This window comes from Coregonus clupeaformis, unplaced genomic scaffold (assembly GCF_020615455.1).
Source record: "Coregonus clupeaformis isolate EN_2021a unplaced genomic scaffold, ASM2061545v1 scaf0173, whole genome shotgun sequence".
Classification (NCBI taxonomy): domain Eukaryota; kingdom Metazoa; phylum Chordata; class Actinopteri; order Salmoniformes; family Salmonidae; genus Coregonus; species Coregonus clupeaformis.
The window spans coordinates 515,001-528,720 of record NW_025533628.1 but is presented as its reverse complement, the minus strand read 5'-3'; the positions used below and the strand labels follow the sequence as shown (position 1 = coordinate 528,720).

Here is a 13,720-nt window from a genome sequence, read left to right as displayed (position 1 = left end):
CTCCACTTAGTTAACGTACTCCTCCTCTCTGTTACCCCTCCACTCCTCCACTTAGTTAGCGTACTCCTCTCTGTTACCCCTCCACTCCTCCACTTAGTTAACGTACTCCTCCTCTCTGTTACCCCTCCACTCCTCCACTTAGTTAACGTACTCCTCCTCTCTGTTACCCCTCCACTCCTCCACTTAGTTAACGTACTCCTCCTCTCTGTTACCCCTCCACTCCTCCACTTAGTTAGCGTACTCCTCCTCTCTGTTACCCCTCCACTCCTCCACTTAGTTAGCGTACTCCTCCTCTCTGTTACCCCTCCACTCCTCCACTTAGTTAGCGTACTCCTCTCTGTTACCCCTCCACTCCTCCACTTAGTTAGCGTACTCCTCCTCTCTGTTACCCCTCCACTCCTCCACTTAGTTAGCGTACCCCTCCTCTCTGTTACCCCTTCACTCCTCCACTTAGTTAACGTACCCCTCCTCTCTGTTACCCCTTCACTCCTCCACTTAGTTAACGTACCCCTCCTCTCTGTTACCCCTTCACTCCTCCACTTAGTTAGCGTACCCCTCCTCTCTGTTACCCCTCCACTTAGTTAACGTACTCCTCCTCTCTGTTACCCCTTCACTCCTCCACTTAGTTAACGTACTCCTCCTCTCTGTTACCCCTCCACTCCTCCACTTAGTTAGCGTACTCCTCCTCTCTGTTACCCCTCCACTCCTCCACTTAGTTAGCGTACTCCTCCTCTCTGTTACCCCTCCACTCCTCCACTTAGTTAGCGTACTCCTCTCTGTTACCCCTCCACTCCTCCACTTAGTTAACATACTCCTCCTCTCTGTTACCCCTCCACTCCTCCACTTAGTTAGCGTACTCCTCTCTGTTACCCCTCCACTCCTCCACTTAGTTAACGTACTCCTCCCTCTCTGTTACCCCTCCACTCCTCCACTTAGTTAACGTACTCCTCCTCTCTGTTACCCCTCCACTCCTCCACTTAGTTAGTGTACTCCTCTCTGTTACCCCTCCACTCCTCCACTTAGTTAACGTACTCCTCCTCTCTGTTACCCCTCCACTCCTCCACTTAGTTAACGTACTCCTCCTCTCTGTTACCCCTCCACTCCTCCACTTAGTTAACGTACTCCTCCTCTCTGTTACCCCTCCACTCCTCCACTTAGTTAGCGTACTCCTCCTCTCTGTTACCCCTCCACTCCTCCACTTAGTTAGCGTACTCCTCTCTGTTACCCCTCCACTCCTCCACTTAGTTAGCGTAATCCTCCTCTCTGTTACCCCTCCACTCCTCCACTTAGTTAGCGTACCCCTCCTCTCTGTTACCCCTTCACTCCTCCACTTAGTTAACGTACCCCTCCTCTCTGTTACCCCTTCACTCCTCCACTTAGTTAACGTACCCCTCCTCTCTGTTACCCCTTCACTCCTCCACTTAGTTAGCGTACCCCTCCTCTCTGTTACCCCTCCACTCCTCCACTTAGTTAACGTACTCCTCCTCTCTGTTACCCCTTCACTCCTCCACTTAGTTAACGTACTCCTCCTCTCTGTTACCCCTCCACTCCTCCACTTAGTTAGCGTACTCCTCCTCTCTGTTACCCCTCCACTCCTCCACTTAGTTAACGTACCCCTCCTCTCTGTTACCCCTCCACTCCTCCACTTAGTTAGCGTACTCCTCTCTGTTACCCCTCCACTCCTCCACTTAGTTAGCGTACTCCTCTCTGTTACCCCTCCACTCCTCCACTTAGTTAACGTACCCCTCCTCTCTGTTACCCCTTCACTCCTCCACTTAGTTAACGTACTCCTCCTCTCTGTTACCCCTCCACTCCTCCACTTAGTTAACGTACTCCTCTCTGTTACCCCTTCACTCCTCCACTTAGTTAACGTACCCCTCCTCTCTGTTACCCCTCCACTCCTCCACTTAGTTAGCGTACTCCTCTCTGTTACCCCTCCACTCCTCCACTTAGTTAACGTACTCCTCTCTGTTACCCCTCCACTCCTCCACTTAGTTAGCGTACTCCTCCTCTCTGTTACCCCTCCACTCCTCCACTTAGTTAACGTACCCCTCCTCTCTGTTACCCCTCCACTCCTCCACTTAGTTAGCGTACTCCTCTCTGTTACCCCTCCACTCCTCCACTTAGTTAGCGTACTCCTCTCTGTTACCCCTCCACTCCTCCACTTAGTTAGCGTACTCCTCTCTGTTACCCCTCCACTCCTCCACTCCGTTAACTTGGTCCTCCTCATCACTCAGTACTTCCACCGTCTCTTATGGCTGGAAGGAAAAAGGGGAAGAATGGAGGAGGAGAACATATAAATGTTTGTCTGGCTGCTTATTGAGGAATGATGGAAAGCAGGCGTGTTTAATGGCTGTCTAGGATGGAGAGCCGTACCAGAGAGAGAAATACACAATTTAACAAAAAGTTGAATAGGACCATTTCTCTCTACATGATGATTCTGTCTCTGTCATGCTTCTATTTGTTTAGGGCATGTGTTCTCGGTCTGATTCTGATTTGGATCTGCCTGTGTCCAAATGACACCCTATTCCCTATAGGTTCTGTTCAAAAAGTAGTGCACTATGTAGGGAATAGGGTGCAATTTGGGATGCACCCTGAGATACTATTACTGATATATTGTCCCCGGCCAAGAAATACCTTACATGTATATATTGTCTTTTGATAACGGTCTCTCGGTCCTCATTTATAACCTCTCATTCACAATTCCACCAGTTGGAAAAAGGGCTTGTTTTTATTAAAACCCTGTTTAATGAGAAGCAGAGAGAGAGTTTGCCCTCGTGGACAGATGGTAAAGTGAACAGAATACTTATCACTGTTTGCGTCCCAAACGGTACCCTACTCCCTACATAGGCCTCTGGTCAAAGGTAGTGCACTATATAGGGAATAGGGGGCCATAGGCCTCTGGTCAAAGGTAGTGCGCTATATAGGGAATAGGGGGCCATAGGCCTCTGGTCAAAGGTAGTGCGCTATATGGGAATAGGGGCCATAGGCCTCTGGTCAAAGGTAGTGCGCTATAGGGGAATAGGGGGCCATAGGCCTCTGGTCAAAGGTAGTGCGCTATAGGGAATAGGGGGCCATAGGCCTCTGGTCAAAGGTAGTGCGCTATATAGGGAATAGGGGGCCATAGGCCTCTGGTCAAAGGTAGTGCGCTATATAGGGAATAGGGGGCCATAGGCCTCTGGTCAAAGGTAGTGCGCTATATAGGGAATAGGGGGTCATAGGCCTCTGGTCAAAGGTAGTGCGCTATATAGGGAATAGGGGGCCATAGGCCTCTGGTCAAAGGTAGTGCGCTATATAGGGAATAGGGGGCCATAGGCCTCTGGTCAAAGGTAGTGCGCTATATAGGGAATAGGGTGCCATAGGCCTCTGGTCAAAGGTAGTGCGCTATATAGGGAATAGGGGGCCATTTGGGACACACACAGTGTTTGATGGCCACATTTTGAAGGGTTGTAGAAATGTGTGGGGAGCAGAGTTGTAGAAATGTGTGGAGTGGGGAGCGGAGTAAAGGCCTTGAAGGTTTTAATTTGGGATTGATTATGTGATGTAGCTTAATGGATCTGAGTTTCCAAAGTTTACATTCTGGCCGGCTGAATGGATCGGTCCTGCCAGACTCTTCAAGGCTTGTCACTCTAACAGCCAGCTGTAGGATACGTCCCAAATGGCACCCTATTCCCTATACAGTGCACTACTTTAGACCAGAGCCCTATGACACCCTATTCCCTACATAGTGCACTACTTTAGACCAGAGCCCTATGGCACCCTATTCCCTACATAGTGCACTACTTTAGACCAGAGCCCTATGGCACCCTATTCCCTATATAGTGCACTACTTTAGACCAGAGCCCTATGACACCCTATTCCCTATACAGTGCACTACTTTAGACCAGAGCCCTATGACACCCTATTCCCTATATAGTGCACTACTTTAGACCAGAGCCCTATGACACCCTATTCCCTATATAGTGCACTACTTTAGACCAGAGCCCTATGACACCCTATTCCCTATACAGCGCACTACTTTAGACCAGAGCCCTATGACACCCTATTCCCTATACAGTGCACTACTTTAGACCAGAGAATGACACCCTATTCCCTATATAGTGCACTACTTTAGACCAGAGCCCTATGACACCCTATTCCCTATACAGTGCACTATGTTAGACCAGAGCCCTATGACACCCTATTCCCTATATAGTGCACTACTTTAGACCAGAGCCCTATGACACCCTATTCCCTATATAGTGCACTACTTTAGACCAGAGCCCTATGACACCCTATTCCCTATACAGCGCACTACTTTAGACCAGAGCCCTATGACACCCTATTCCCTATACAGTGCACTACTTTAGACCAGAGAATGACACCCTATTCCCTATATAGTGCACTACTTTAGACCAGAGCCCTATGACACCCTATTCCCTATACAGTGCACTACTTTTGATGACTACGACTCTATGGGCTCTGGTCTAAAGGTAGTTTACTGTATATGGAATATGTAGCCGTTAGAGATGCAGCCAGAATGCTTAAATGGTGACGGGTGTTCCTCTCGCTTCAGTCCTCCATGGGGGTATTTATTTATTTTTTCGTACTAATTTGCGTGGTTCCTTCCTCTTTTGATCACAGCCATTTTCCTTCCATCTTATTGTAAGCATTTGAAATGGTTAGAGGTGATGTCTGTCTGGCCATATGGCTGTGTATGTAGTCTTTTAATGTGGAAAGCTAAGCGTTGTTTACCAAAGGTGTTAACTCTGCGGACGGTTTAGAACTGCCGCCATGTTTATGTCTTGATATCCAGGAACATTTTGGAGAGACTCACTCAACCGCTTTTGTTGTCATTATTCAGTGAACGTTACACTATAAATGTGATCTGGGCATGATGATAACCAATGTGGAGTTGATTGTTAATCGATGTTGTATAGAGGCTATATGCTGATGCTTGTACGCAGGTTGACGTTTATTGTCATGAATCTTGCTCTGGAGGCAGAACTGAACAATGGGGCCCCGCAGACCTAGGAGCCCTGGGAAAATTGGCCCTTACATTGTTTCTCAACCCCAAATGTTCCATAATTTAGGCGTCAACCACATCATCAGTTACGTTACAGCAGTACAGTAAGTGGGCGGCAGGTTGCCTAGCGTTTAGGAGTGTTGGGCCAGTAACCCGAAAGGTCGCTGGATCGAATCCCCAAGCCGACTTGGTGAGATCTGTCTATGTGCCCTTGAGCAAGGCACTTAACCCTGATTGCTCTTGTAAGTGGCTGTGGATAAGAGCGCCTGCTCTAGAGGAAATGTTTTAGACTGGGGCTGTGGATAAGAGCGCCTGCTCTAGAGGAAATGTTTTAGACTGGGGCTGTGGATAAGAGTGCCTGCTCTAGAGGAAATGTTTTAGGCTGGGGCTGTGGATAAGAGCGCCTGCTCTAGAGGAAATGTTTTAGACTGGGGCTGTGGATAAGAGCGCCTGCTCTAGAGGAAATGTTTTAGACTGGGGCTGTGGATAAGAGCGCCTGCTCTAGAGGAAATGTTTTAGACTGGGGCTGTGGATAAGAGCGCCTGCTCTAGAGGAAATGTTTTAGACTGGGGCTGTGGATAAGAGCGCCTGCTCTAGAGGAAATGTTTTAGACTGGGGCTGTGGATAAGAGCGCCTGCTCTAGAGGAAATGTTTTAGACTGGGGCTGTGGATAAGAGCGCCTGCTCTAGAGGAAATGGTTTAGACTGGGGCTGTGGATAAGAGCGCCTGCTCTAGAGGAAATGTTTTAGACTGGGGCTGTGGATAAGAGCGCCTGCTCTAGAGGAAATGTTTTAGACTGGGGCTGTGGATAAGAGCGCCTGCTCTAGAGGAAATGTTTTAGACTGGGGCTGTGGATAAGAGCGCCTGCTCTAGAGGAAATGTTTTAGACTGGGGCTGTGGATAAGAGCGCCTGCTCTAGAGGAAATGTTTTAGACTGGGGCTGTGGATAAGAGCGCCTGCTCTAGAGGAAATGTTTTAGACTGGGGCTGAGGATAAGAGCGCCTGCTCTAGAGGAAATGTTTTAGACTGGGGCTGTGGATAAGAGCGCCTGCTCTAGAGGAAATGTTTTAGACTGGGGCTGTGGATAAGAGCGCCTGCTCTAGAGGAAATGTTTTAGACTGGGGCTGTGGATAAGAGCGCCTGCTCTAGAGGAAATGTTTTAGACTGGGGCTTTTGTCTTTTCTTGGTTTGTTTTCCTCAAGGCACCACCAGTTTAGGAGATGATTCCCTGTGCCAGAATAACATACTAAAGTACTACTACTACTACTACTACTACTACAACACTACTACTATTACTATTGCACTACTACTACTGAAGTACTACTACTACTGAAGTACTACTACTACTGAAGTACTACTGCAGTACTACTACACTACTGCGACTACTGAAGTACTACTACTTCTACTGAAGTACTACTACCACTGAAGTACTACTGCAGTACTACTACACTACTGCTACTACTGAAGTACTACTACTACTGAAGTACTACTGCAGTACTACTACACTACTATTGTTACTACTACTGAAGTACTACTACCACTGAAGTACTACTGCAGTACTACTACTACACTACTGAAGTACTACTACGACTGAAGTACTACTACTACTATTGCACTACTACTGAAGTACTACTACTACTGAAGTACTACTACACTACTACTACTGTACTGCTGAAGTACTACTGAAGTACTACTACTACTGAAGTACTACTGCAGTACTACTACACTACTACTGTACTACTACTGAAGTTCTACTACTATTGTACTACTGAATTACTACTACTACTGAAGTATTACTACTACTATTGTACTAATACTGAAGTACCACTACTGAAGTACTACTGCTATGAATGCTGAACACATTTGTCATATGTGGTCTTTGAAATCAGTGCTCTGAATTCTTGGAAATTAGAATATGTGATGAGCACATATTTGAATCTCTAAATTGAGTGGTGTCTAATCAGTTGAATGTAAATTGTGATGTATGTGGTCTGTCATGTGTTCTAATTGATAATGATGCTGTCCTGATGTTGTCTTTTCAGAGAGCACAACAGGATGAGATGGAGAAGATTGATAAGCACATCAAGTCATCTAAGGACAAGGACAACGCCAAACCACTGGACAAGCCTGAGCAGTAGGTGTTCTAGAGAATGGCAATCAACCAATCATGTTCAACAAGTAGTCAATCAACCAATCATGTTCAACAAGTAGAACGTGACTAAAAACGTAGATTTCACTACATGAAATGGTAGCCTCAAACCCATCCCTCGATCTCTCGTCTCCTCTATCCCAGGTTCCTGTCCCAGTTACATCAGATCCCCAACTTCTCAGGTCGGGTGTTCTGTATCCTGTTTCAGTCCACCTTCTCTGAATGGATCTCCTCTATCCTGCGCAAACTGGAGATCCTGCAGAGAGTGTGCACGGTGAGTCTTTGTGTGCACGTGGGTGTGTGTGACGTGTTTGTGTGTATGTGGGTGTGTGTGACGTGTTTGTGTGCAGGTTTTGGCCTCTGGATCGTTTTACCAGACACTATCATATTACTGAATAAATATTGTCTCAATCCTTCCACTGTGGAAATTGTTTAAACAGGAACATCAGCATAGATTGACATTAACAGCCGTTCTGGATAAAGTGTGTTCAGAATACACTATATGAAGCCAGGTGAATGTGAATGCTTGCTCCTATTAATCCCCTCAGCCTCATATACACTGACTCTCTAGGTCTCCCCCCCCCTCTCTCTATGTCTCTGTCTCAATCTCTCCTGCCTGCCCCCCTGTCTCTGTCTCAATCTCTCCTGCCTGTCCCTTTGTTTCCCTGTCTATATGCATGTCCGTCTGCCCATCTCTTCCTCTCCAGACCCTGCAGAGTGGCCAGTGTGTGATGCAGGTGCTGGGTCTGGTCCTGGCCTTCGGTAACTTCATGAATGGTGGCAACCGAACCAGAGGACAGGCTGACGGCTTTAACCTGGATATCCTGCCCAAGCTGAAGGATGTCAAGAGCAGCGTGAGTGGCTGGAAGAGGCACTGCTAGGGCACTCGGACTGCACCCTATTCCCTATGTAGAGTCCATCTGGTCAACTGTAGTGCACTAAATAGGCAATAGGATGCCATTAGTTATACTCCTAGTTACACTGTCAGACATGGTTCATACTGTAGTTTACTGGTCCATTAGTTACACTGTCAGACATGGTTCATACTGTAGTTTACTGGTCCATTAGTTACACTGTCAGACATGGTTCATACTGTAGTTTACTGGTCCATTAGTTACACTGTCAGACATGGTTCATACTGTAGTTTACTGGTCCATTAGTTACACTGTCAGACATGGTTCATACTGTAGTTTACTGGTCCATTAGTTACACTGTCAGACATGGTTCATACTGTAGTTTACTGGTCCATTAGTTACACTGTCAGACATGGTTCATACTGTAGTTTACTGGTCCATTAGTTACACTGTCAGACATGGTTCATACTGTGCTGTGAGACTGTAGTTTACTGTTCCTACCATATCTTATGATGATATAAATGTGGGTTAAAATATATATATATACATTTTGTAAAAGCTTTGCAGAACTCTTTTGTGAGAAAGTGTGGTGAGCCTAACATGAATTCCGTCGCTGAACCGAAGCTAATTTCTTCTGTCTCCCTCCTTTTTGCAGGATAACACACGGAGTCTGCTGTCCTACATAGTGGCTTACTATCTGAGACACTTTGACCAGGTGGGTTGGATCCTGTTTATCTGAGTCCTGTTCCAATGTTCAGACCAGGTATGTTAGATCCTGTTTATCTAAGTCCTGTTCCAATATTCAGACTAGGCAGGCTACTTTCTTCTGTCTTGGCACGGGGGGCAGACCAGGGCTTGACTTTTAAAGTGTATACATTTTTCCCTCAGTGGTAACTAATGCCCAGGAAGATGTTGAGCTATATGAAGCCCATTTGTAAATAAGGTGTTTAGCTATTAGGTTCTGATTTAGTCACATGCACATTGTCCCAGATGTAGTTGCAGTGTACAGTGAAATAATTCAGCTCTGAGCTCCAACAGTGCAGGTGTGAATGAAACAATAAATACAAAAATACAGTACCAGTCAACAGTTTGGACACACCTACTCATTCAAGGGTTTTTCTTTATTTGTACTATTTTCTACACTGTAGCATAATAGTGAAGACATCAAAACTATTAAATAACACATTTTGGTTGAGGTCGGGGGATTGTGGAGGCCAGGTCATCTGATGCAGCACTCCATCACTCTCCTTCTTGGTAAAATAGCCCTTACACAGCCTGGAGGTGTGTTGGGTCATTGTCCTGTTGAAAAACAAATGATAGTCCCACTAAGCCCAAACCAGATGGGATGGCGTATCGCTGCAGAATGCTGTGGTAGCCATGCTGGTTAAGTGTCACAGTGTCACCAGCAAAGCCCCCCCACACCATAACACCTCCTCCTCCATGCTTTACGGTGGGAAATACACATGTGGAGATCATCCGTTCACCCACATCGTAACAGGAGCTAACCCTGTTACGACCCTAACCCTGTTACGACCCAAACCCACTCTACAGGAGCTAACCCTGTTACGACCCTAACCCTGTTACGACCCTAACCCTGTTACGACCCTAACCCTGTTACGACCCTAACCCTGTTACGACCCTAACCCTAACCCTGTTACGACCCTAACCCACTCTACAGGCGCTAACTCTTTCTTGTCCTGTCTAACTGACTAATCTCGGTGGCCCTTGGTGCTCTCAGGCCTGTGCTTTAGGGTCATGTCAGGGTCACGTCAGGGTCAGTCTGGTCTCTAAGGTGATGTGTTGTGTTTTCAGGACGCAGGCAGGGAGACATGCCTCTACCCTCTCCCTGAGCCCCAGGACCTGTTCCAGGCTTCCCAGATGAAGTTTGAGGACTTTCAGAAGGACCTGACCAGGCTAAAGAAGGATCTCCGAGGTAACTGTACTGAACAAAAATATAAACGCTACTATTTCAAAGATTTTACTGAGTTACAGTTCATATAAGGAAATCAGTCAATTGAAAGAAAGAAATTAGACCCTAATCTATGGATTTCACATGACTGGGAATGCAGATTCACTACATGACCAAAAGTATGTGGACACCTGCTTGTCGAACATCTCATTCCAAAATCGCCATTAATATGGAGTTGGTCCCCCCTTTGCTGCTATAACAGCCTCCACTCTTCTGGAAAGGCTTTCCACTAGATGTTGGAACATTGCTGTGGGGACTTGCTTCCATTCAGCCACTAGCATTTGTGAGGTCAGGCACTGATGTTGGGCGATTAGGCCTGGCTCGCAGTCAGCGTTCCAATTCATCCAAAAGGTGTTCGATGTCATTGTATGCTGTAGCGTTAAGGTTTCCCTTCTCTGGAACTATCGAGCCTGAAAAACCATGAAAAACAGCCCCAGACCATTCTTCCTCCTCCACCAAACTTTACAGTTGGCACTATGCATTCGGGCAGGTAGCGTTCTCCTAACGTCCGTCGGACTGCCAGATGGTAAAGCATGATTCATCACTCCAGAGAACGCGTTTCCACTGCTCCAGAATCCAATGGTGGCAAGCTTTACAGAACTCCAGGCGATACTTGGCATTGTGCATGGTGATCTTAGGCTTGTGTGCGGCTGCTCGGCCATGGAAACCCATTTCATGAAGCTCCTGACGAACAGTTCTTGTGCTGACGTTGCTTCCAGAGGCAGTTTGGAACTCGATAGTGAGTGTTGCAACCGATGACAGAATTTTTACGCGCTTCAGCACTCAACGGACCTGTTCTGTGAGCTTGTGTGGCCTACCACTTTGCAGTTGAGCCGTTGTTGCTCCTAGACGTTTCCACTTCACAATAACAGCACTTACAGTTGACCGGGGCAGCTGTAGCAGGGCAAACATTTTACGAACTGACTTGTTGGAAAGGTGGCATCCTATGACGGTGCCACGTTCACAGACACTGAGCTCTTCAGTAAGGCTATTATACTGCCAATGTTTGTCTATGGAGATTGCATGGCTGTGTGCTCGAATTTTATGCACCTCTCAGCAACGGGTGTGGCTGAAATAGCCGAATCCACTAATTTGAAGGGGTGTCCACATAATTTTGTATATATATAGTACCTTTAAAAAAAGGGGCGTGGTAGGACGTGAATCAGAAAACCAGTCAGTATCTGGTGTGACCACCATTTGCCTCATGCAGCGTGACACATCTCCTTCACATAGAGTTGATCAGTCTGTTGATTGTGGCCTGTGGAATGTTATCACACTCCTCTTCAATGGCTGTATGAAGTTCCTACATATTTACGGGAACTGGAACGCACTGTCGATCCAGAGCATCCCAAACATGCTCAATGGGTGACATGTCTGGTGAGTATGCAGGCCATGGAAGAACTGGGAAATGTTCAGCTTCCAGGAATTGTGTACAGATTCTTGCGACATGGGGCCGTGCATTATCATGCTGAAACATGAGGTGATGGGGCGGATGAATGGCATGACAATGGGCTTCAGGATCTCGTCACGTTATCTCTGTGCATTCAAAGTCATCGATAAAATTAAATTGTGTTTGTTGTCCGTAGCTTATGCCTGCCCATACCATAACCCCACCACCACCATGGGGCACTCTGTTTACAACGTTGACATCAGCAAACCGTTCGGCCATACACGCTGTCTGCGGTTGTGATGCTGGTTGGAGGTACTGCCAAATTCCCTAAAACAACTTTGGAGGCGGCTTATGGTAGAGAAATGAGCATTTAATTATCTGGCAACAGCTCTGGTGGACATTCCTGCAGTCAGTATGCCAATTGCACGCTCCCTCAAAACTTGAGACATCTGTGGCATTGTGTTATGTGACAAAACTGCACATTTTAGTGGCCTTTTATTGTCCCCAGCACAAGGTGCACCTGTGTAATGATCATGCTGTTTAATCCGCTTCTTAATATGCCACAGCTGTCAGGTGGATGGATTATCTTGGCGAAGGAGAAATGCTCACTAACAGCGACGTCAACAAATGTGTGCACAACATTTGAGAGAAATAAGCTTTTTGTGCATATGGAAAATGTCTGGGGTCTTTTATTTCAGCTCATGAAACATGGGACCAACACTTTACATGCTGCGTTTATATTTTTATTCAGATCATCCCTGTCTATAAGAAACGGGCGTAGTATAGATGATGCAGTCCCCACCTTCACACACCTGATCCTGAAACACCTTGACCAACCTAAACTCTACTCCAGAGCTCTTTAGAGATGTTTCCTCTGCCTTTATCACCATACGACCACACTTCTACTGGCCAACATGAAAGAACTGGACATGAACCAACACCTCATTCACTGGTATCACTAATTTCTCAGTGACACCAACTCAGTTGGTCAAGGTAAACAACACTCCCTCTCCTAGGTCCTCTACCCCCCTACCTCTCCTAGGTCCTCTACCCCGCTACCTCTCCTAGGTCCTCTACCCCCCTACCTCTCCTAGGTCCTCTACCCCCAGGTCCTCTACCCCCCTACCTCTCCTAGGTCCTCTACCCCCTACCTCTCCTAGGTCCTCTACCCCCCTACCTCTCCTAGGTCCTCTACCCCCCTACCTCTCCTAGGTCCTCTACCCCTCTACCTCTCCTAGGTCCTCTACCCCCCTACCTCTCCTGGGTCCTCTACCTCTACCTCTCCTAGGTCCTCTACCCCCTACCTCTCCCTGGGTCCTCTACCCCCTACCTCTCCTAGGTCCTCTACCCCCCTACCTCTCCTAGGTCCTCTACACCCCCTCCTCTCCTAGGGTCCTCTACCCCCTACCTCTCCTAGGCCCTCTACCCCCCTACCTCTCCTAGGTCCTCTACCCCCCTACCTCTCCCTGGGTCCTCTACCCCCTACCTCTCCTAGGTCCTCTACCCCTCTACCTCTCTTAGGTCCTCTACCTCCCTCCCTCTCCTAGGTCCTCTACCCCCTCCCTCTCCTAGGTCCTCTACCCCCTCCCTCTCCTGGGTCCTCTACCCCCTCCCTCTCCTAGGCCCTCTACCCCCTCCCTCTCCTAGGTCCTCTACCCCCTCCCTCTCCTAGGTCCTCTACCCCCCTACCTCTCCTAGGTCCTCTACCCCTCTACCTCTCCTAGGTCCTCTACCTCTCCTAGGTCCTCTACCTCCCTACCTCTCCTAGGTCCTCTACCCCCCTACCTCTCCTAGGTCCTCTGCCCCCCTACCTCTCATAGGCCCTCTACACCCCTCCCTCTCCTAGGTCCTCTACCCCCCTACTTCTCATAGGTCCTCTACCCCCCTACTTCTCCTAGGTCCTCTACCCCCTACCTCTCCTAGGTCCTCTACCCCCCTACTTCTCCTAGGTCCCCTACCCCCCTACCTCTCCTAGGTCCTCTACCCCTCTACACCCCTACCTCTCCTAGGTCCTCTACCCCCTACTTCTCCTAGGTCCTCTACCCCCTACTTCTCCTAGGTCCTCTACCCCCCTACCTCTCCTAGGCCCTCTACCCCCCTCCCTCTCCTAGGTCCTCTACCCCCCTACCTCTCCTAGGTCCTCTACCCCCCTACCTCTCCTAGGTCCTCTACCCCCCTACCTCTCCTAGGTCCTCTACCCCCCTACCTCTCCTAGGTCCTCTACCCCCTACCTCTCCTAGGTCCTCTACCCCCTACCTCTCCTAGGTCCTCTACCCCGTACCTCTCCCTAGGTCCTCTACCCCCTACCTCTCCTAGGTCCTCTACCCCCCTACCTCTCCTAGGTCCTCTACCC

At 48.0% G+C, this 13,720-nt stretch overlaps 1 protein-coding gene across 1 annotated transcript in view; it reads left to right on the top strand.

The window, feature by feature from the left end:
- LOC121562669 (formin-2-like) overlaps positions 1-13,720 on the top strand; it is a gene marked incomplete at its 5' end in the record, with an annotated part of 132,756 nt that overhangs the window by 75,131 nt on the left and 43,905 nt on the right. Inside the window, 5 exons of the mRNA XM_045213931.1 lie at positions 7,048-7,139; positions 7,299-7,428; positions 7,862-8,008; positions 8,664-8,723; positions 9,821-9,941. Coding sequence (XP_045069866.1) covers positions 7,048-7,139; positions 7,299-7,428; positions 7,862-8,008; positions 8,664-8,723; positions 9,821-9,941 — 550 coding nt within the window. The remainder of the gene's footprint in view (positions 1-7,047; positions 7,140-7,298; positions 7,429-7,861; positions 8,009-8,663; positions 8,724-9,820; positions 9,942-13,720) is intronic.